Raw genomic sequence first — 22,303 nt, forward strand, 5'->3', positions numbered from 1 at the left:
TGTTCTGCCAGCGGAACATAGGTCATTACGGAGAGTCGACATTTTGTTAGCTTCTTAGCAAAATAAACGGTTGAGGGATAGTCAGAGGGCGACTTGGTTGTAATAAACGTTGCTCCTGTCGCCTGACAGTTACCGGCTTTAATCATGTGGTATGAAATCCTGCCGGGCTTCGCGGTCATGACCGTGTGTTTGATTCTTCCTGGCGTCGCTACCGCACAGATCCACAAGTTCACCAACGGAGGAAAGGTGAGGGCGATGCTAACGTGGCTCTCACTATGCTAACAAGAAGGATTCATCTATACCCTGCTTCCTGTCAGTGTTTGTTTCTAAGTTGGCGTTACGCGATAAAGAAAAATATGTCTATGTGTTCTTCCCCATAGGAAAAGAGAATAGCTCGGTATCCGTGGCAATGGTATCTGATGGAGAGAGACAAGCGAGTGTCGGGATCAGGACAGCACTTTGACTCCAAGGTGAGTGTAGAAACGCTGAATGCATTCATACACTTCATCCAAAGAAGGCATAAAGTCTCGTCAATTTTTAAGTGCATTTTCATTTTCACCATCCAGCTACCATAGCCATGTTTGGGGCTGGCGCTAGCTAGTCATTAGCATTGCATTATTTATTTACATGTGCAGGAATGTGTAGCCTGTCGGAAGACTATGTAAATAAACTAGCGACTTTGACTACGTATATAATAAAACTACTTAGTTAGTTGAAGTTACGGTTTCATGGAGCAGAGGTTACAGCATATAAGAAAGTGGTAAACATTCCTGCTAAATGTATGATATAAATATGATAATTATTTCTAATAGATGGACTGCTACCCTTCACTCAGCAATCAGATTACAACCTGTCATTTGCAGTAAAGACACTGGGAGTTGAAGGCAAGGCTAAGTGGTACTACTACAAGAAGTGGAAAAAGATTGTTCAATAGATCAAGATAATTTTGTATTTTCTAGAATTATGAAAGGGGATTCACATGTCTTTCCAATAAAAACGTAGTTAACTGACTATAATAGTAGAATGTGTTCATCAAAACATGGTGACATGGTCGCTGTGATGAATCATCTATCTCAGTTAATAGTTTGTGCATAATAATAAACTTAAACCAGAAGCTGTCTGAAGGGCAGTGAAATTTAATTTTAAAAAACTGTTCATTAATGGTGTAATTTTTTCCCTCTACAGGGACTTGAGAACATCCACTGATAACCTGACGTATGAAGACCCTGATGAGAAGAAAGTTGTAGATTAAAAGATTATATGTAACATTCAGCTGTTTGTTTTTTCAGTCTTTTAAGGCAGTTGTCCCTGGTATTGATTAAAGTGATCCACACTGGAAATCCTCTGAGGCTTTTTGGCTCGTGTGTTGAATTTCAATGGCAACAGACAAGAGATTGGTGCTGTAATCAAATCAATGTTTTATACCCAATCATATGTAGTTTGTACTGTAGATATTATGTTGCCTATAGAGATGATAATCCAGGGTTGTACTGAAGGAATGCATCTATTTGTAGTTGTCCTGTAGTTGTGATACATCTTAAATGGCTCCTCCTGCTCTAAGGCTACATCACAATCAACTGAAAGAAACTCCAAACTAAATGAATTGTTCAGAGGAAATTAATAGCGTCTCTGCTTGCCATTAGATCTGAACATTATTCAGTTGCTTTTAAAATGCGAGACACTCCTGCTTTTCATTTCATTGTCAGTTAAATGTCTTTGAGTTTTGGACTGTTGTTCAGCCAATAAGGCATTTGAAAACACCCCTTGAGTTTTGAGAAGTTTCAGAAAGTTCTGAAAACAACAAAATCATATGACTTGGTATTCTTAAAGCTTGATCTAATTCAATGGCTCTGTTGAGGGAGTCTAAAGATAAATCTGAGAGTATGTTAAATTATTAAACAGGAAACCAAAAAAACCTTCTTTATCTAAGTATAAAAATAAAAAGGATTTAGAGGAAGGTACAACTCGCTGTAGATGCTTTGTCTGAGCTATTTGCCCTGTAAAATACTTAAGATTTTGTTTACTCAGATTTTTAATGTCAATTGCTTTTCCTGGTTAAATACATATTAAATCAATGAATTAAAAAATGTGAAAGCCACAACTTGATAATGAAAATGTATTTATGGTTCTGATCAAGATCATTTGAAAAACAGTTGAAAGGGAAGACTGGATGGAGAATATAAACGGTACTTCTCCCAATCTCATACACAATTCTATACAAGTAAAATCCTCTCTCCGCACTGTACATGAAACTAAAACTGAATGTGGTTATCCTCAAAAAACATTAATACCGTTACAAAAAAAAGTAAAGGCCCAAGGACGATCTCTTGATATGTGCCGTTCACTTCTCCTCCTTGCCTTTGGTTTTCCTGTACACCATCTCCCTGAAGCTGGACAGGATCTTGCTCTCTCGCTTCCTCCTCTCCTCCTGGTTGAAGGAGGCAAGAGCTCGCTTCTCATCTGCACTGTAGATCTGGTTCTCCTTTCTCAGACGCACAGCCTCCATGCGACGATGTCTACAAGGTTATATTCAAAATTTGTCAGCATCACAGTAATCTTAAACACCGGCATATCTTCGATCATGCTGATATTTGAAACATAATTTTTCATTTTTGCAGTAAAAGTCAGGTTTATGGTCCTGCTTATTAAAATCACGAACCTGCTGCCGCTCATCACATAGCCAGACTTCTCGAAGTTTGCAATCTCGTCGCTGGTGAGACCAATCTCTCCTCTTCTCGGGATACGTTTGCCTGCTTTCACGTACTCCGCCATCGCAGCACCTTCACCTGGCAACAGCGCATGACCAAAACTGGAAAAAAAAAAAGGATAAATACACTCATTAAACTCAGAAGAGTCAGACATGAAGAGAAAAAAAGGCTACATAAGATTTATGTGCTCAGATTCTGAAAAAATGTGTCAGAGTATAGACCTGCTCTGACAGAGCTTACAAAGCTAACTTCTACAGCAGTAATTGGTAATTATTTTTGTATGTCATTGCAGATCATTTTCTTGATCAAAATTTTGGAACTACAATATTTCAAATGGTCAAAGGATATGAAATGGATGTCAAAAGTTCCCAATGTCCAAGCTAAATGTTTCAAATGTCTTGTTTAGTCCATATTTAGTTCACTTTAATGTCAGAAAACAGCAAATATTCAAATTTCAGAAGCGTGAATCACTGAATTGAGTCTTCAGCGGACCAGATTATGCTCTAAACTGTGCTGAAAATGAATTACAACAGGGAGTTGGCCTTGCTGGCGAAGATAACCTGCCAGCTCTACATCCTGGAAGTTCTCACAACCTGCTGCTGTTATTTAAATGTGGAAATTTGAATCACAATGAGGACAATGCATGAACAACGTCAAGTATACCCACTCCAAAGGTCTGTCGTCCTGTGACATGTGTGTGAGCGGAGCCTCGGGGCCGACCACGTGTTCGTCCATGCAGGTTTTCTCCACCCACAGTACCCCATTGGGATCATCATCCTCCTCCTCTTCCTCCTCTCCCCTCTCCCTCTCCCCCTCCTCCTTCTCCTCCTCCTCCTCCTCTGACTCTTCACTGCTGGAGTTGCTGGAGTCCTTGCGGATCTTCTTCGTCTTCTTTTTCTTGGACTTCTTCGACCTGTTATGAAACAAGTGGTATTTGGTGAATCAAAATGTCCCTTCTCTGTGCGTTTCACGTATAGCTGCACATTGGCACTTACTTCTTGCTCTTCTTTTTCTTTTTCTTCTTTATTTCTTCTTCTGAAAGATAAATCACATGATATTTTAGCTGAAAAGAAAACAGATTTCCTTAAATAAATGTATTATTGATATTCATATTATTGTCTTACCATCTGAACCGGATTCCAACTCGCTGTCCTCTGAGTGCTTTTTGTTCTTTTTTTTCTTGGATTTCTTCTTCTTCTTCTTCTTTTTCTTCTTCTTTTCTTCTGCGAATGACAACATTATTTGTTAATTCAAACAATACACAATATCAACGTGCATTTTAAAATGACTGCTCGTGCTGCTCACCTTCTGAGCTCGATTCTGAACTGCTGTTTTTCTCGTCTTCTTCGACTGGTGTGAATTCATCAGAGCTGGTGGAGGAAAGAAATCCATGGTTTCATTTCATCATCGATACAGGGCTGAACAGTGATAAAAGACGTGTGGTGCTTCCCAATAATGGTTACTTACTCTGGCTCTTTAACTCTTGGCGAATATCCCCAAACTTCAGGACAACCTAACTCGCCAATCCTCTCTCTCTCTTGCAGACGCCTGTAACAGAAAAGCAGACGGGTGCAGCAGACGTAAGCGACTGGTTGTGTTAATCGCTGTGGGTTAAAATAAATGTAGGGAAAACCACTGTGGCAACATTCATATCAGTTCCTCTATTAGTTTAAAACCAGAATAATTACATTACTTTGTAGGATCCACTAGGACCGTGCACTGAGTCAAGGTCGGTAATTTGAGAAAATGTATCCTGTATTGATATAGTGATCATTTCCACCATTCAGTTGTGTGCATTGTTCTTTTAAAATATTTATGCTGAGGTCTCCGAAGTGGAAATAAACAAGGCTGATAAAGCTTGACCATACTATGGACTGTCATACTATTTCTCTTGGCAGTTCCTCAACTTAACAGAAGAGCAATAAATAATTTGAACCGTCAATAATGAATTAAAATAACCATCTGCTGTAATCTTAGTGTTCTCATCATTTGTTACCTGGCAATAAAAGCCTCTTGTCTCTGTCTCTGAGCGTCGTCCCTCTGCTGCTCGTAGTAATAGTCATCCTTGAAGCTGCCGTGTTTTCCAGGAGCGTCCCGCTGCTCGGACCAGTGGTTGTGGCTGCTGCTGCTGGTGGTGTTGCTGTTGTTGTTGTTGTGACGTTCTCTGGACCGGGACCGGGACCGAGAGCGGCTTCGGCGGGGGCTCCCTATGCGAATCCGCCTAATGTTCCTCGCCTCTCGGAACCGGCGGTCACGTTCCTCGTGTTCTTTCTCCCTGTTACGCGGCTTCGGGAGTTTGGGCCCGAAACTGTAGGGAGACAGGCTCCGCTCGCGGCTGCCGCTGCGGTGTCGGCTGCGGGAGCGACTCCGGGGCCTGCGGGCCCGAGGACTCCGGGGCTCCCCGCCGCCATCGGAGCTCGAGCGATCGGAATGTGGCATACCTAGTAACCGCGTTAGAATCACAACGACACGACGGGACACACTAAAGGTTAATTCTGTTTTGAGGGAGACGGGTATCAACACGCGTCCATATTTTCCGCACTACGCAGGAGAAGCGTCCAACAACAGGAAGTCAGGACACGTCCGTTCCCAAAAAGAAACCGGTCTTCCTGAACATGCAATGCACACGGTTCCGCTTGTTGTACTTAGTTTACCTCAAGGGAACAATCAAATTATTTATTTTAAATTATGAATTATTGATTAAAATATATGCCAAATGGTCGCACTTGTTTTCACAATGTGTAACTGGTTTATTTTGCATGAATATTTAAATAGAGAATATTGGCAGTTGTTTGTTCTTCAATAAATTACATTTAACACCAAAATGTATCACTACACAAGACACACCTCCTCATATTGGATTTTGGTGTTTGTTTTACTATTTTTATAATGTTTTTTTTCTGCACCCACCTGTCAATTCCCCCTTTCACACACTTTGAGGTCAAATTATTTTGCTAGCTGACTTTTGGGGCCATTTCGGCCGGAAAGTGTGCATTCTAAACATGTTACAGTCAGCTGGTTTGTTAACCTTAATTTGCAGAAGAAATCATTAAAAACGTGGTAGAGTAAACGTGCACGCGCCCCCGCGAGATGCACGCAGATGTCGGCGGGCAGACACAACTCGGTAACAACACCGGAAGTTCCTCACAATGTGGGCTGTAGACTCTTAACCGAACAACACGGGAAATAGTTTGTGATGCTACACAACAACGCCACTACTCTCTGCAAAGCAATTGGTGTGTTTTTGTAACAGAGCTGTGCGCCAAAGCTCAGCGCAGGAAATCAAGATGTCTGCAGCTAAACTGGAAAGAAACACGAAGCCGGTGAGCAAACATGTCGAGGAGGCGCTGGCAATGGAGTTCCTTTTCACGGAGTTGAACTCGACCGCGACGTGCCTCATCTGCAGAGAGAAAGTTTTATTCAAGGCGTTTAATATGAAGCGGCATTACACCGCTAAACACGCGGGGGAGTATGATGTATACAAGGGACGGAGACGGAAGGACTTGTCCGATGAGCTTCACGCAGAGTTCAACCGCTTCAGAGGGGTTTCATTAGCCTCTGGTTTTAGACGACAAACCGAATCTGAAGCTAAAAACACCTCCCAAGGTATTTTTTTAACTTGTTTTTTCCATTTAATTTCTGTATCCAAAGTGCTTGGTTCTACGCTTTTATTTTTAATGCAATGAACCGGTAGTTATCGCGACACGAAACCCGGCGTGGAAACAGTAAACATTATTCTATAGATTTAAAATATAGGCACTCCATTGTCGTTATGTTAATGATAACTTGACGTTTATCTTAATTTTGATTGTCAATGTTGTTAACTGAATGGTATTTGGTTTAATCGTGTGGTTGTTAGTCCTACACGACGGCGACTCCTTGTGGCTGCTCAATCAATGAGGCTGCTGTGTAGTCGGCGGGGAAAGCTGTCCGGGTTAGCTATTGTTTGTAGCAAGCTAAGGTACTACCCGTCAGTGGTCCTGCTTGGATCCCGGTAGAAAACATCGGGGTTGCAGGTAAGCAGAAGTAATTTCGTGTCCAGCTGTTTAAAGTACTAAGAGTTCATGTGCCCCCCCCTTCTCGGTTGTATTTGATGCTAGCGTGCTAACGAGATGCTAAACAGTAGGCCGCGTTTTCCGTGTCTCATTAAAGAGGAAGAGGGGACGGAAATGCAGCTAGCGTTATCTTTGTTAGCTAGCTAACAATGACGTTTGGCTATTACTTGAAATCAGGCTCAAGCGCTCAATTAACAAATCCGACAACGCCGGCGGTGTCCCGTTATATTTCAGTTAACGTAGTTCTGCACTTGCGCGATGTCATGCGAGACTATTTTTTCCAGCTAGTTTCTACAACTTTGTTAAACTGACGTATGCTAATGCATGGCCATAGTAACGCTATTAAATTATGTAGCTACACTGATGTTCACATTCACACTCCCGCTGTCCGCGGTTGCATCAGAGACAAAATCTACAAGTATTTCTTCTATTTATTTATTTATTTTTAGCGCCTAAACAGTGGCCAATGTGTAGGGTGCAGTCATCTTATTAAGCTAACGCAGCCACCAACAGCCACGAATCATGTCTCCGTGTTCATTGTTGTTGAAACTGTTGTGATTTAACGTCATGCTCATTTTGAAGCTTTGAGTTTGTGTTGCTTTAAATGTCATTGTGTCAGAGAAAACGTGCATTGTTACATTTTGTCCACCTTCACTGAATATCCAATCTTGGCGTATTGCTTATTTATTGTAGTTGGGGGTTTGTGTTGATTGATAAATTGCAAGACAAATACACTTAGACAACAGATCCACATCACAGTTTGTCTGTCAGCGAACACTAGTTTTTTTTATTGTCCTCAAAAATCTATTTTTTATAATGTGATATTGGTCAGGCTGTATTAGAAACACCTCCCAGTGTAATGCACTACAATTAAACAGCAAATGACCACAAATCAACTCCTCTGAGACAATTTCCACAACAGAAAAAACATTGGGGCTCTTGAGGATGTCAGATTTATAGCTAGCTAATACATTTGAGACTAGTCGTAACATGCAGTATTGCACAAATCAACACAGTCAAAAATGTAAACATTTCTTTTAACACAATTTCAGGATTGTTTACCTATGGACTGTTAGGGTGTTAACGAGAATTTGCTGTTAGAAATGTAAAAGTAGGTTATAGAAATGACCAAAACAAAATTTGGGGCAAAGCTTTTTCAAAATCTTGTCTTGTTCAGCACACAATTCTTTTCTTTTTGCATTCAGAAATGTGACTCTCATTAGTTATCTCTCCTTTTTTTTCTTTTCTCTACAGCCATGCCAAGTCTAAAGCTGATATCCGCGACTGACACGCAGTATTCAACCACAGTGCTGAAGTCGATGAATGAGCAGCGAAATCATGGATTATTTTGTGATGTCACCATTATCATTCAGGACAAGAAATTCCGAGCTCACAAAACAATCCTGTCCGCCTCGAGTACATATTTCCACCAGCTCTTCACTGTAGCCGGACAAGTTATCGAGTTAAACTTCATCAAAGCGGAAATCTTTGAGGAGATTCTCAATTACATTTACAGCTCCAAGCTTATCCGTGTCCGCTCTGACATGCTTGAGGAGCTCATCAATGCTGGACAGATACTGGGAGTCAAGTTCATTGCAAATTTGGGGTCACCATTATCACAAGTTAAGGGCCTGCCTGGTTTGTCAAAGGAGACGGAGAGCAAAAGTGACGCACCCCCACAGATGATGCCCATCATCGCAGAGTCTTTCTCAATATCCGCAGAGGAGTTCAATCAGACCAGCAAGTCTGCAGATAACGATTCGGACTCAGATGGTGATGTTATGTTTGTCTCACAAACAGATGCTCAAACCAGAGTAACCAATCAGAAAGATGTAATTGATTTGGATACAGCTGATTCAGGAAACGCAGCATCAAATCATGCAGTTCCAAAAGAGAACGAGAAAGCCAGAACCGCCGTGAAACCATGTGTCGCAAAACCTCCTAGCATCAGTCATCCAAAACCCAGTATCCCCAACAGCAGCCCTCTGCGTAGTCCAGACAGCAGCTCCAATAACTCATCTTCCCCCGCCAGAGTTTCCTCGGGAAGTGCTCCCACAACACCAGCCAGGTCAAGCAGTGTCACCCCTGAGCCCTCAGGTGCCTCTCAGTCCTCTGAAAACAGCGATATAATGGGAGTCCAGAAGAAGCACGTCTCTGCTTCATCTCAGCCAGGGGATTTCAAATTAAAGCTACTAGATGTGTCTGAAGGCCACGCAAGTCAAACTAAGAGTCCCAAATCAGCTATAGCCGCAAAAAAGACAGTGACACTCAACACAGCCACAGAGATTGATTCAATTTCATCAGGCTGTAAAGTGTATGCCAATATTGGAGAAAATACATACGACATTGTCCCAGTGAAGGAAGATCCGGGTGAAGGGGGCTCTAAGACCAATAAAGGAAAGAGGTCATTAATGGCTACGCCTTTGAAATCCTTCGATAAAACACCCACATCACCTCTGGCCGGCCCAAATAAGAAGAAGACCAAAACGGAGCTTGAGGACCACTATGAGCTCATCATGGATGGGAAGACTTTCTATGTGTGCATCGTCTGCAAGCGGCCCTACGTGTGTCTGACGAGTCTCCGCCGCCACTTCAACACCCACTCGTGGGAAAAGAAGTACCCGTGTCACTACTGTAACAAGGTATTTGCACTGGCCGAGTACAGAACTAAACACGAAATTCATCACACAGGCGAGAGGAGATACCAGTGCTTGGTGTGCAATGACATGTTCTTGAACTACCAGTTACTGTCCACCCACTGCAAGCAAGTCCACAACCAAGATCCCAGCGGGAGGAAAGAGAAAGATGAGACGGACAACAACCTATACAGGCTCCTGCCGTGTAAAACGGTGCAGATGAAGCCATACTCGTGGAGCACCGACGGACAGGGGGTCCCCGTCATATCCGAGGACGGCAGCGTTCAGCACATAAACCCCGTTGGCGAAGACGTTCACTCCTCCACCCAGAGCAGGATGTTGAACTGGGACGACATCTTTATTGAACCCGATGCTCATATGCCGCCTGATGCTCGCCCCCGACCGGGGACAAATATAAACACTCCTCCACAGGCAGCCACAGAGTTTGACTTTGTTATACCAGAGACCTACTGAGCAACACCTGCTGCGCTATTACCTGTGCCTTTTAGTTGCCCTCCCACCGACCTTTTTCCTCTTTGGTTTCATGTCAACAATATTCTTCTGTAATTTTCAATTGCGTCTGCTTAATGAACTGCCACGTTAACATTTCCTCCTAATGACATTTTTGGTCTAATCTTTTACTAAACATGGTGATAATGCACATTCTCCCAGAGCCAGAGATTGCTTGAATTTGTGACTCGTGCCGTCTTCAGATTAACTGAAAGCGAGATGGAACAACGAGTTGCAGGGTGGAAGTATAATGCGACCATATGTTTACTCAAATAGCTGTGGTCTTTTGTATCATTGGAATAAATGATAGTCACATTAGACACTTGGAAGTGGTTCACACACAGTAAAATCATGAAGAAAATAATTGGTTTTTAAATGGACGATTAAAAAGAAAAAAAAGAACATAAACGACCACACAAATGGCTCACTAGCTGTAATAAAAAGGCAAATCATGTATGTTAAGTTTTTCACTGCATGCAGTAAGTTATTGTATAAATTGTTTTTATTGTGACATACATGGAATTAGACCTCTAAATGAACACCTAAGTGTTTCTAAAAGCAGCGGGCTGCTGTAAAGCACCCGGGGAGCAACTTGAGGTCCGGTTTCTCACTTAAGGATGCTTCAACATGCAGCTGGGAAGAGCCTGGGGTCTGACTGACAACCCACTCCAACCCCTGAGCCACACCTGCCCCAATATATAAGTTAGAGGATTTCTACTGAAGTATCTGAGTCTCATGTTCTCATTTCAGCAGTGGTTTTTAACTTTTAGGCCATGTTTCCCCAAATCAGTTACTGATGTAAACGACCCACTGAGCTTCATTTCATAAAATGTAAATGGGGTTTACCTATTTAAGAATGTGACACCTCCGTTGATTTTTGTATGCAGTTCGCTGAACTTTTTTATCACAGGATACATTTCATGGTTTCAACAGATTTGTGTAAAAATGCAGTATGGGACCCATAATAGGTGGGAAACAAGGTCGCTCAAATTTTAAATCAGTCATTACCGGATGCGTCAATCATGACTCAGATGGACATTTTAACAGGCACAATTCTGGGCTGATCATTCCTCGTTTCCATTTGAAACTATTTTAAGCCTAATTTGTACAAAAGAATGTTAATTATGATTGGAAATATATTTTTTCATTGTGTGATTGTTGGCGATCCCGCGTGTGGGTATTGTGGCAGGGAAGACAAACATGGTTATTTAATTTTTTTCAGTGGTTGGGGGGGGGGGGGGGGGGGGAGTGATGGCTTATTTCTTTGTGTCCATTAAACACCCGTTTTATTTTCTTACACTTGTACATTTTTATTTCCTTTGCTTGTCATGTTGTTTCCTCAATGTTATTGTTAATGCCAGCATTTGCTGGCGACATAGAATAGGCTTAAGATTTGCATACATGTGGTGATAGGATTGACATAAAATGATTATTTCGGTCCACGCGTATAGCACTTAGTGTTGGAGCAGGCAAAGGACTTTTTTGTAATATTTTTACTTTTTCACTGGTTTTTCAATTTTGTCAAAATGTGATTGGTCAGTATGAGTTTAAAAAAAAAAAAGTAGCGCTAACATGGGAATCTGTTCTACTTCATGTCATTCAATAAAATCATGCAGGATTTGTTTTTTTAATTAACAGATTAACGTTGGTGTGTGATGTACAGTATATTTGATTTAATCCCACTTTTTTTCTTTTTATACTGTTCCAGATGTATTTATTAGGTTTATAGCTGTAGACAAAATGAAATGGCTATTCAGTTCTCCGTTTTCTTGGCATTGTACATAATGTCTCTTTTCTGTCAAATAGCAGAGAGGGTTCCCTGATGGTAAATAAATTATTCTTTTACTATTTTAACTCATCTTGCACTACTAGCATATAAACACCTGCAGTTTTATTTACTGTGTTGTGTCAGTGTGATGTACCTCTAAAGCAAAATGAACACAGTGAGGAGCTAAATAATTTTATCTCTTGCCAAGAAAGATCAGGCTGAAAAAAATGATGAACTATGAAGGTTTCAGTCTGGACCAAAGCAACTCACTGTGTTGCTAGTTTGGGTAAAAAAAACAAAAACAAAAAAAAAACACACTGTTTGAATTACACAAAACATGTTTTAATGGCAAGACAAAAAGGAACTGACAATCAGCCCCTGAGAATGTGTTGTTTAAATTATAAAAAGCAGCGATTAAAGCTGAAAGAGACCCGTCTCATGGACATGGACTAAATTTACTTTTCTTCACTCTTCCTCAATAAACAACAGTTTTTTGACCTTTCACAATCTCCCATCTCATGTCAGTGAATCCAGCACCAACTGTCGACTCGGCCTGACGAAGACAACACATTTGGACTCATAGATGTGATATTACCACGACTTACAAACAGGGAATCCATACGCTTTCCTGCTTTGCAGTTTTTTTTGTGGAAATACAATAAATAGGGTTTGGAGGCTTGCTGTCCTTCCTTGACAACTACTGCAGAATAACTTATTTCTTCACAAACATTGCTCTGCAAAGTTCACCACACATCGACCAAGATATTTTTGAACATAAACTGAAGAGGTGATAAATACATACTGTGATCCGTCTGTATACTTAGGCTTAACTGCTAAAGGAGCATCTGTATATCATACTGCTGTACATACACTGCGAGCATGTAATACCTCCATTACTGATGACTTTGCCTAATTAGCCGCTAAAGATATGACTGCTTGGGCCTACAACTACTGTTTTTAACTTCCTCGCTGATTCGGTTTCTGAAAAGACACAAAGCTTTTATGGAACTGGGGTTCGGTCTCACAGGTGGGTCGTAGCTGTGCTCATCAGTCCAGATCTGTGAGGACGTTATCATCTGTGCTACTCGTGGCAGGAAGCATTTCCAATATGTATGCACTAAAGAGAGGTAAACAGAAAGCATGAGCTGGAGGAGAGTTCTTGACCTGGTACGGAATAAGCTCAGGTGATGGAGAGCTGCAGCGCTGGAAGCCCGTTTGCATTAAGGCAGATAGATGTGTAAACAGTCCCAGGTTTGAACTTCTCTCTCTTGATGTGTACATGCACACACGCATGGTGCAGGCGTGAGTGTGAGCGGTGCTCAGGGAGACAAATACTCAGTGTTGGGCTGAAGTGCTCCGTGGCCGTCCTCTTCCTCATCACCTTTCCTTCAACACAGTTCTTAAAGAATGTGAGGAAAAGCCCAGAGGAAGTGTGCATTCAAGTTCCTCAATCATCTAAAAAAACACCTGATACTATTTCAGGTGCCTTCTTTGCCCGAGGCCATCTTACGGGCTGTATGGTGGGGGCTTTTCATCTGGATGGCTGTGAGGAGGAGAGTAGCGTGGAGGGATCATAGTGGGCCATAAGTGGCTGGCGCCGGACTGGGAGTCATCTGACAGGCCCGAGGAGCCCTGCAGGGAAGACAAATAGGCTTTTATGTTCACTTCATCTTCCTTCCTGTCTCTCTAAACTCATCTTCAAGAGGTCAGAGAGAGATGGCAGACGGGGTGAAATAATGGGGGTCAGAAGGCAAAATATGAAACTGATTTCTTGATCAACTGTTGAATTGTGCTGCAGGCATTTACCCCCATTTTTTAAAATATAATCGAAAGATAATATTGCCTGATTGAATTCATGTACATTTTCTTTTTCAAAAAACAATTTTTTGAATAGATAACTTGATCTGAACAACATGTTACTGATGAGACAACCACCAATAATAAATCTTTGTAAGTGTTTAAGTCTTTGTACCTGCAGGTCGTAGGCGGTGTATGGCGGCAGGCAGGGGGCAGTGTTGTAAAATGAGTTGAGGGTGGTGGTGCGTGGAGGAGGCTGCAGGGAGACTGGAGCTGTGATGGCCTCTGGTTCAGATGTGCTCTCCGAGGCAGCAGAGGGAATCTGACAAGGACAGGAAGAATATTGATCCGTTTCTATCAATTCAAACACCAGGAGAATTACAAAACAAAAGCCTTAACATCAGCTCCACAAGCACAATTTTTTCAACGCATTCTGCCGAATGTATGTTCAGCTGAATGACGGGGTGTTCTCTTCTTTGTTGGTAAATATATGTACCCACCATGTCCTTGAAGCCTCCCAGCACCGCAGCAGTAATGATGCCCAGAAAGAGGGCAACGATGTTGAGGATGGTAGCGGACCACAACAGGTGATAGAGGTGTACCACATCCTGGCAGCTCTTCACATCTGTGTATTCATGGTAGCCTCCAATCACCTCTACTCGGCTAGCCCAGTGGGTGGCACAGAGAGGGATACAGTCAAGCCACAAAAGTCACTAATAACGTTTTTACTTCTTTTATTTAGGACACAGTGAAGGACAAACAACAGGTTTGGATTTATAGAAATAAACAAAACTATGAGAGCTAGAGACACAGAGGTCATGGGTGGGACTTTGGTTCAGACATGAAAGGACATGCAGAAGAAAAGGCACACGAAAACACATCTCACAAACTCCATAATTAGAAAAAAAGATCATGAGTTGATCATTCATGGCCAATATGGTTCTATAAAAAAGGGACCTACTTCCAAATCATGGATGATTTCCTAAACTTTTTCAAAACCTCTTTATTCTGAAGTCCCATAAGAGGATGTTCTCTGAAACAAAGGTTAAAAGAAAACAAACAATCTTGTTCTAATACGATCAACATTGCAATGCAAAGAAATCTCCCACAAAAATTGGCACGATCAAAACTGCAAACGATTATAGCAACACAGCAAAGTAAGCAGCCACTGACTCGGACATGTGTCAGGTAAAATCAGCATACTCACTTCCCGCAGTTGTAGAGGTCGCAGCAGTAACAGGTGTTGCCCTTCACACGCAGGTTACAGGATGTGCGCGATGAAGTCTGACAGGGCACCTGATGGACAATTCAAAAAAACAATGTCCATATACAAGTTCAGTGCACACAGAGGATGAATTCATTGTATTTCTGTGAAGACCAACAGACGTGGGTTTCTTACATCGCGTTCAGACGAAGTCTCACTGGAGTGATACTCACAGCGGCCAGCATACAAAGGCCTGAGGTCCTGCAGTACAGGAAACGTTCATATAGATGTCACTGGACAACTCATCACTACTTAGGAACACACAATGAATTAGAGGAAGAAAAAACACAGAGACAAGAGCTTGTACGTTATTAGTGCTGCACGATTTACTGCTGCAATATTAATAATGGTTATAGGGGTGAACATCAAACCTCTTAGAAAGCTGGTCAGGCTGCGTTATTAACAGGGTAAAGACATCGATGACTCAGAAAATCCAGGTTCATAATGTCAATTAGTTTGTGGTAATTCTATTAATCAGAGATTTGTTTAGTAATACACGCTAACCCACAACGCTACCACACAATATATATGATTTATTGGCCTTGGCTGAAGCACAGCACCGTTTAAAGCTGCCCCAAACAAACACTTTTGAAAGAATATATGCATGTACTTTAGAAGCAAATCATCAATGTTACACATAATGTATAACTATGAAAAAAATATAATTGTGCTTTTTATGCACTTCATTCTGTCGCCCTTTATTTGATGCAAAGCAAGGAGAGATTGTACACTCTGGCACCAAAAATGTGCTTTAGTTTGAGAACTATAATTCAGAACAATGTAGATAAACGTAACAAATAAACAAATAACCATCTTACGGCATCATATTCCTAATTCTCCTTCATTCATTCAGTCACAGACTATTTGACACGCTCCCCTCTGGCAGGAGGCTGCAGTCCATCAGGAACAAAACCTCCCGCCACATGAACAGTTTCTTCCCTTCCACAGTTGGGATCCGCAGCAAGTCCCGGGTCCCAAACCCCCACCCACACTGACACTGACCCTTGCACACCTGCACTCTAACCCACCACTCTTAACAATCTTCTATTTTTTATCTTTTGCACGTTCCTGTGCAGCTCTTCCGTCTATATTTATCAACCATCCCTCACTTTATGTCTCTGTTTATTGTATATTATAGTCACTGTTTATTGTTTGTTTATTGTTATTGTTCTCAATGTATGCACCTTAGTCACCAAGACAAATTCCTCATTGGTGTAAAATCATTCTTGGCAGTAAATATGTTTCTGATTCTGATTCTGGTTCAACAGTGTGGCAGCAGCCTCTTTGTAGTCAGTGAACTAAAAAAACTGTCTGAATAGAAATGTTCCATTTCACAGACGCCACTGGCAAATGAAAACCCGCTAATGGTGCTGATCTCCCCTTTCACCCAACCATAACTTATTTTAGCATAATTGTTTTTCGGAGTGCATTAGTGGTTATTATTGTTTGAAGTACTTTGCATCATGGAGAAATAAAATCTCCCTCTACCACAAAATATATTTATCTGGCCGAGAAGGGTGCAGCAGCTGCTATAGTCGGCCATATGTGAGCAACGTCTCTGCAGAAAGGCATGTTTAACTATATCTCTTATGCAAACAGAGTATATTAAGCTTTAATGGGGTTTGCATTGATTAATCAGCTCGCTATATGTCAGGGCATAAGTGTAATGCATATTCATAATTTATCAGTCTGGTTAAATAAATAGAAGCTACACGTATACTTACAATGTGTCTCGCTGCAAACACTCCATCAACAATAGCACAGCAAAAGGCAGCCACCACTCCGAAACTGATGAAGACAATAGATGCCACTAACTGTGAAAGAAAACATCAGCTTCGTCACTTTTCATCCCTCTGTAAGGATTCTGAGATGACAAAGTCAATTTAAACAGGCACTATTTAGATTTGTAATTGCATCCTCTCACCATTTGTATTGGATTACATTTTCAACAATAATGCGTATTGTCATGCAGGATGGGACATCTGAATCGAATGGAGCAACAGACAGAGCGCCGTGGTTGTCACCTAGCTGCTGGTGGTCGAGGCTGGCATGTTGCCCAGCTCTTTATAGGCACTACAAACCTCAATTTCCCTCCACTGCCCGACTCTCCCCCTTTCACTCCTCGAAGAAAGACAGCTTGTATTCAATTACATATCACCCCACCCTGTCTGCAGCCCAGCCCAGCCATAGGAGGGAGGCAGTGCTAGCGACACATCCAACAGCTAGGGGAAACAGGGATTTATGCCCTAAGGTTTGAGTTGTGATGTGGTGACACTTGGGCTGGTCACAATTACACCATCACAACTTCCCAGAGACTGTTTTGTCCAAACAACAGTCCACAATCCAAATATAATCAATTTAACTGAAATAGCAGATGAGGAAAACCTGTAAATATTCACACTTGAGAGGCTGGAAGCATTGAACTGTTAGCAGTTGTGCTTAAAAATGTAGCATTAAAATGAATGAAGAGAGGAATCCATTATCAAAATAGTCAAACCATAAAACACATGTTATTCTATGTAGTAACATTTTATGGGAAACAACATATCAGGGGCTGCTTGGCCTAACATGCCATAGCTCCATCAGCTCTGGAACTCTAGCCCTCTGCGTTATGTGAAAAAGTGTCCCGGTACAAACTCATTCTTCATTGACAGCCCTGACAGTCCCCGCCCAGCACGTCCCACCTGCTCTCCTCATCTGCAGTTTCCTTCCCCACATTCCGGTGTAGACATCTGTCCTCCTCAACTTACACCCCGTTTCTATTTCGAGCTGCATCTCCCTTGAAGCCCAGGATACTCGCTCCGATACGCAAGCCTTCTCAGGCCAAGTGGCACTCACAGTCTGGATCTGCTTTGTCTATTGTCACAATAACAACAGAATCAGGCCTGTGGGCTGCTGTAAGGTAATTGGGACTAATATGTAATTTAATTACTGTTTTCTGTGAGGGTAGAGACAAGGCGGCACCAAGCATTGAGAATGATTTCAGGTAGGTAATATAAATCTTTTTACCATCTGCCTCTTGTTCTCTATCAAATGAGCACCAATGATTCCCAGAAAAGAACCAAAGCCCAGCTGAAAAGAGAGAGAGAGAGTAGCTGTTAGGGCATTCTGTTGAAGCAGTATGATACATATGTGTCTCTGTCTTTAGGAAACAAGCTGATATACAGCAGCTGCTCTCTTGGTCGCTCTTTCCTTGAGGCACAAAGCTAAAAGCCGAGTACTTTGAAGAAAACACATTTATGGACCGAGATACTTTGCCTCACTCAGCCCCTAATGACAGTGATGCTGAATAATGAATGTGGGGAAAATTCACCCCACGGAGACCTTCAGTAATTAGGTTCATCAGGGGCAGGAAGAGCTGTCTGGAAACACTCTCACTTCACCCACACCTCACTCATCATTATGAACCACGACAGGGGCACCCGGGTGTGGATGTGCACTCACAATGACTCCTGGGTAGTAGCCGCCCACTGTGATGTTCTGTGTCCTGGTAGTCGCTGCCAGGCCAAAGATGAGGATGAGCACCGACACGATGAGAAGCAACACCGTCACTATTATGGATTTCCTCTTCCTCTTTTTAAAGGAACCTACAAGACAACAAGTGAGTCAACATTAGGCTACTGCTGCGATGTGAACAGTAGAGTTGATCGTTTACTGTTTGCATAGTAAAGTGCTGCAACTAGAATCCACCACAAGTAGTTCAGTACTCAAAGAGATTCATGGCTGGACCCGAGTTCAAATGGACAATCAGTGGCTAATTCTGTTGAAGTAGTTGAAGTAGTCTAAACACTTTTTATGTTGCTCATGATAGAAACACCCCAGCTTACAGACCAACAATAATATAAAACAAAATACCCAAATTTTAACTTCACATATTCATATATGTTACGAGCTCACTCTGTCGGACAAAAATGTCCCCCACTCCCACGGTTTTCGCCCTAGCAGGCCTAGGTCTTTTTTACGTAGTAAATCGGAAAAAAATACTTTGTTTTTTGTAGAATGGCAAAGGAGTAAATAGAATATAATTTAATTAGTGAAGGCATGTGTTTGTGTTCATGCCAATTGCGAATAAAAGGGAGTGTGACAGTGAGACTAGCCTATATCAAAAAGGTGCATAGCTTCTTAACATTTTCACATACTGTGGCCAAACTCATGACGACATAGCCCCGCCCCCTATATACAAGCCCTGCCCCTTTTCATAACTCATGAACCGTTTCTCTCAGACACTTGTGGGCATCATTGGCTTCAGCAGAGTTCCTCTTTAATGTTGCCATGGGTGTGAAGTGTGAGGCTGTGTGTGTGAATGCATGCAAATCAACTTGAAAGGTCGCAGCTAGTGCAAATATGACCTTGTTATTTAACCTCAAAGCACATATGAGAAGTATATATATCAGCAACTGTCAGTACATCTGCATTGAGGTGACTTTTTTCTCTTGATCTGTGTCAAAGTAATTTTCTGTGTCAAAATGAAATACCGTGAGGTTTTGAAATAGCCTAAACATATTAACAAAATGCATCAATCAACCACAAATACGACCATAAACTAAAAACAGTGGTTTACACTGATCAACAGTAGGCCTACCCAAGGAGTGCACTTCTTTTAAAGCACCAGACTTGTCTAAACTTCCTCTCAGAGGGGCATTTCTTCAGAGCTGCTGACTGAAAATCTGCAGCCTTTTGGTGAAGTCAGATGTTATAAACGGTAGAGACAGGAGGGAGTGGTGAGGCGTTTTATGTGCAGTCCTTCCTACTTTCTCTAAAACATTTGTTTCTGCAGTAGGCAGACTGACGGATATTTGTAGTGTGTATTCTGCAGTGTTCAGAAAGCTCATCATCAGACTTATAGATCATCCACGTCACCTCTATGTGCTGTTTGATCTTTTTTTTTTGGAAAGTTGGCAAGCCACAGATAGACGTCACAGCTTCTGAGTTATGATGCTCCAACCTGGAGATCAATAACAACTCACTACACTGAGCAGGGAACACAAATAGTTCCTGTCCGGTTCTCTCACCGGGGTGCCTGCATCACGACAGCCTCTGAGATTAATGATCGAGAAATATATACGTCAAATTTTGCAGAGCTGGGAGTCGCATTACAATAACAATTATACTGTGAGGAGAGTACATTTCCTCCGGGATCGTGTTCTTTGTAATTCTCTGTTGTAAACTGTTTTCATTTCCCGCTCTCAAATGCTACATTACAGCTCATTGAAACAACGGATGTGAATGTTTTGCATCATCTGAAATTGAAAGGGTTTTTCGATCATGACACATTAGTTTTAATGTCAGAGATCAAATCATTCAATGCTAATCTTTATGTCATAGACAATTTGAAATGCCAACAAATTAAGCCACTTTACATTTTGCCAATAATGCATTAACAGAGTTGGACAAATTTGATTGACCATTTCAAAACATGCATTAGATTCCTTACTGTAGGAGTTCTACCTGAGACCAGGAGACTACATTCAAGTATACTGTTATTTCATTTACAGCAAATACTACTCTTGTACAAATATAACATTACTAAATTACTATTTGATTACTTTAATTTTTAATGACTACTACTACTCCTATATTAAATAGATCTACTGGTGGTCTGCGTGACATAACCATATAACAAGTGACTACTTTAGATTCTCTAACATTGCTTTGAATGAATATGAAATCTAAAGCAAACTTAAATGGATGCTCCTGAGTGCAATGATCAAAAACCTAGTTATATCTAGTGAGAATTAACTGCATGGGGCAGCACTTAAATGTACAAAATATATTCGCAGATTCCCCCCCCCCCCCCATCACGAGTAGACCATTTTGTTAATTTCATTTTCATGGCAGCAGCCGGCCTTCCAGCCAAAATCTGTCCAAACAACCAGGCTCATGTGGTTACTCAACGCCGCCGCACCTGCAGTGACGCGCTGCGGCCTGGAGCAGACCAGAAAAGCATCGGTGTGGTCATCGGCGTGTGTTTTTGTACGCTTTTGTGTGAGAGAGAAACAGGTTTTTACCGTTTTTAACATATATAACACATATGTGAAATATCACCAGTGTGTTGCAGATATTAAAAGACGTCTCTGTGCTTCAATACAATCCCCGCATCGTGGGGGAAAACAGTGTTATTTAATTGATAAAAACCTGCTGCAGACAGACACGTTGACCTTGCGCACACACACACACACACACACACACACCTACCCATGCTTGTTTCAGAGAGGGTCAGTCTGCTGGATTGAAGGCTCGAACCAGGAGGCATGCTGACCGGAGGATGTTTAACGCAGTCCTTCGGAAGATCCTCTTGCACCACCAACAACACAAACACTCACGACTCCACGTTATTCCCTATATATTTCAGAGCTAACTGTGAACTAACGTTAGCTAAAGCACGCTGTAGCATTCTCTGACAACAGCCCTCCGTGACCGCCGGGCCCGAGTCCGTCTCACATCCCCGCGGCTCTCAGCACGTCTGTCGGTCTCCGTCCTCACGGCGCGTCGGTGGCTCGCTGCTGCTGCCGGCCGTGTGTGCGCATGTCACACACATACTCAACAAAAACACTCACAGCACTTTTACAGTCGTCACTTGAACTTACCGACCTACTATCATGTTCACCCGGAGGATACGTGGCGGGTTTACCCCGTACGACCGCTACCCGCGTCCGTTACTTCCATTAATAACCCGTCAGTTACTACTGTACTGTCAGTAATTAATAGCCCGGTTCATATTCTCCCCGCAACGTTAATGTAGAGGAAAAAACAACTTACAGTCACCGAAATTCAAATAGTTCGCAATTTTAACATAGTTAACGTTAGTAAGTAACGCTAGCTTAACGGTTACAGTAAAGGTTCAAATCAATTAGATGAGCGACGGCAAGCGTTGAGGTAACAGAACAAAATCTCAACTGCTTTGTGGATTTAAAACAAATGTTGTATTAAATGTATAGCCAATACAATAATGTGAATTAATAAAAAAGAAAACTCACTCAGAGAGGTAATTGGTCACCAGCGTTCATCGTCACCACCTGAGAGGGTTTATGGTTAATATCAGGGGTTAAGAATTCACGTAAAGGGCTGCTTTACATCACATTCATACTAATACATCATGTTTGGCGTGCTTACATTTCTTCCATTCTACGGTGTATGTGTTTTAAATAGGTTCGTACCTCCTTGTCATGTTTTTTTTGTGAAGAAAGTAAGAATAGGAGCTGGCACAGGTGGGTCATGTCCGGGTTCAGACCGAGCATCGAGCGCCATCGTCTGTCCGAGAAACAACGTTGCGTTCAAGAGCTGTCAGATATTCAACGAGCAGCACACCAGCAAAGTGACCATGTCCTCATTCCGGTACGCCTTATTATATTGTATTGTATTGTATTATTATATTATATTATATTATATTATATTATATTATATTATATTATATTATATTATATTATATTACATTACATTACATTACAATACATTACATTACATCATATCATATATCATATCATATATCATATCATACAGAAAATGCACACAAATGCTGTATATATATATAAAACCTTTTACCTTTGTTGCAATTGTATTTATTA

The 22,303-nt window shown here is 41.7% G+C and overlaps 4 protein-coding genes across 10 annotated transcripts; 2 read left to right on the plus strand and 2 right to left on the minus strand.

Annotated features, from left to right (window-relative positions):
* The first annotated feature begins 6 nt into the window (after window positions 1-6).
* On the plus strand, window positions 7-1,343 carry ndufa1 (NADH:ubiquinone oxidoreductase subunit A1). Its single transcript, XM_084010229.1, has 3 exons — window positions 7-246; window positions 381-470; window positions 1,186-1,343. Exons 1-3 carry the CDS (start codon window positions 145-147, stop codon window positions 1,204-1,206), a joined length of 213 nt encoding a protein of 70 aa, XP_083866355.1. The 5' UTR covers window positions 7-144; the 3' UTR covers window positions 1,207-1,343.
* A 763-nt stretch (window positions 1,344-2,106) lies between these two features.
* nkap (NFKB activating protein) lies at window positions 2,107-5,303 on the minus strand. Of its 2 annotated transcripts, none has more exons than XM_084010226.1 (8): window positions 4,705-5,303; window positions 4,176-4,256; window positions 4,014-4,078; window positions 3,833-3,928; window positions 3,704-3,743; window positions 3,376-3,621; window positions 2,660-2,809; window positions 2,107-2,516 (listed from the first exon to the last, which is right to left on the minus strand). In XM_084010226.1, exons 1-8 carry the CDS (start codon window positions 5,145-5,147, stop codon window positions 2,342-2,344), a joined length of 1,296 nt encoding a protein of 431 aa, XP_083866352.1. In that variant the 5' UTR covers window positions 5,148-5,303; the 3' UTR covers window positions 2,107-2,341. The 2 variants fall into 2 exon arrangements, with proteins under 2 accessions (XP_083866352.1, XP_083866351.1); XM_084010225.1 differs by having other exon boundaries at window positions 3,833-3,931.
* A 561-nt stretch (window positions 5,304-5,864) lies between these two features.
* Window positions 5,865-11,138, plus strand: zbtb33 (zinc finger and BTB domain containing 33). Of its 2 annotated transcripts, none has more exons than XM_084010093.1 (2): window positions 5,865-6,314; window positions 8,018-11,138. In XM_084010093.1, the coding sequence occupies exons 1-2, from the start codon at window positions 5,996-5,998 to the stop codon at window positions 9,871-9,873; spliced, it is 2,175 nt and encodes a 724-aa protein (XP_083866219.1). In that variant the 5' UTR covers window positions 5,865-5,995; the 3' UTR covers window positions 9,874-11,138. The 2 variants fall into 2 exon arrangements, with proteins under 2 accessions (XP_083866219.1, XP_083866220.1); XM_084010094.1 differs by lacking the exon at window positions 5,865-6,314 and adding an exon at window positions 6,586-6,724.
* A 103-nt stretch (window positions 11,139-11,241) lies between these two features.
* Window positions 11,242-21,447, minus strand: tmem255a (transmembrane protein 255A). 5 transcript variants are annotated; one of them, XM_084010120.1, is made up of 10 exons: window positions 20,934-21,444; window positions 18,183-18,325; window positions 17,748-17,810; window positions 16,463-16,552; window positions 14,874-14,939; window positions 14,682-14,770; window positions 14,435-14,507; window positions 13,975-14,142; window positions 13,650-13,796; window positions 11,242-13,309 (listed from the first exon to the last, which is right to left on the minus strand). In XM_084010120.1, exons 1-10 carry the CDS (start codon window positions 20,989-20,991, stop codon window positions 13,184-13,186), a joined length of 1,023 nt encoding a protein of 340 aa, XP_083866246.1. In that variant the 5' UTR covers window positions 20,992-21,444; the 3' UTR covers window positions 11,242-13,183. The 5 variants fall into 5 exon arrangements, with proteins under 5 accessions (XP_083866246.1, XP_083866247.1, XP_083866248.1 ...); XM_084010121.1 differs by having other exon boundaries at window positions 13,975-14,137; window positions 14,436-14,507; window positions 20,934-21,435; XM_084010122.1 differs by lacking the exon at window positions 17,748-17,810 and having other exon boundaries at window positions 20,934-21,447.
* Window positions 21,448-22,303: the final 856 nt, after the last annotated feature.

Source organism: Eutrigla gurnardus (assembly GCF_963514095.1).
Source record: "Eutrigla gurnardus genome assembly, chromosome: 5".
NCBI lineage: Eukaryota > Metazoa > Chordata > Actinopteri > Perciformes > Triglidae > Eutrigla > Eutrigla gurnardus.

Excerpts from the sequence above, each read along its gene's own strand:
- ndufa1 (XM_084010229.1), top strand. The coding sequence starts at position 145 with ATGTGGTATGAAATCCTGCCGGGCTTCGCGGTCATGACCGTGTGTTTG. Across the intron at positions 247-380 it reads AGTTCACCAACGGAGGAAAG|GAAAAGAGAATAGCTCGGTA; the intron begins GTGAGGGCGATG and ends TCTTCCCCATAG. Across the intron at positions 471-1,185 it reads GACAGCACTTTGACTCCAAG|GGACTTGAGAACATCCACTG; the intron begins GTGAGTGTAGAA and ends TTCCCTCTACAG.
- nkap (XM_084010225.1), bottom strand. The coding sequence starts at position 5,147 with ATGCCACATTCCGATCGCTCGAGCTCCGATGGCGGCGGGGAGCCCCGG. Across the intron at positions 3,744-3,832 it reads GTTGGAATCCGGTTCAGATG|AAGAAGAAATAAAGAAGAAA; the intron begins GTAAGACAATAA and ends TTTATCTTTCAG. Across the intron at positions 2,810-3,375 it reads CAGGACGACAGACCTTTGGA|TTTTGGTCATGCGCTGTTGC; the intron begins GTGGGTATACTT and ends TTTTTTTTCCAG.
- zbtb33 (XM_084010093.1), top strand. The coding sequence starts at position 5,996 with ATGTCTGCAGCTAAACTGGAAAGAAACACGAAGCCGGTGAGCAAACAT. Across the intron at positions 6,315-8,017 it reads AGCTAAAAACACCTCCCAAG|CCATGCCAAGTCTAAAGCTG; the intron begins GTATTTTTTTAA and ends TTTTCTCTACAG.
- tmem255a (XM_084010120.1), bottom strand. The coding sequence starts at position 20,991 with ATGCCTCCTGGTTCGAGCCTTCAATCCAGCAGACTGACCCTCTCTGAA. Across the intron at positions 16,553-17,747 it reads TAGAGAACAAGAGGCAGATG|TTAGTGGCATCTATTGTCTT; the intron begins GTAAAAAGATTT and ends TTTCTTTCACAG. Across the intron at positions 13,797-13,974 it reads TGGGAGGCTTCAAGGACATG|ATTCCCTCTGCTGCCTCGGA; the intron begins GTGGGTACATAT and ends TGTCCTTGTCAG.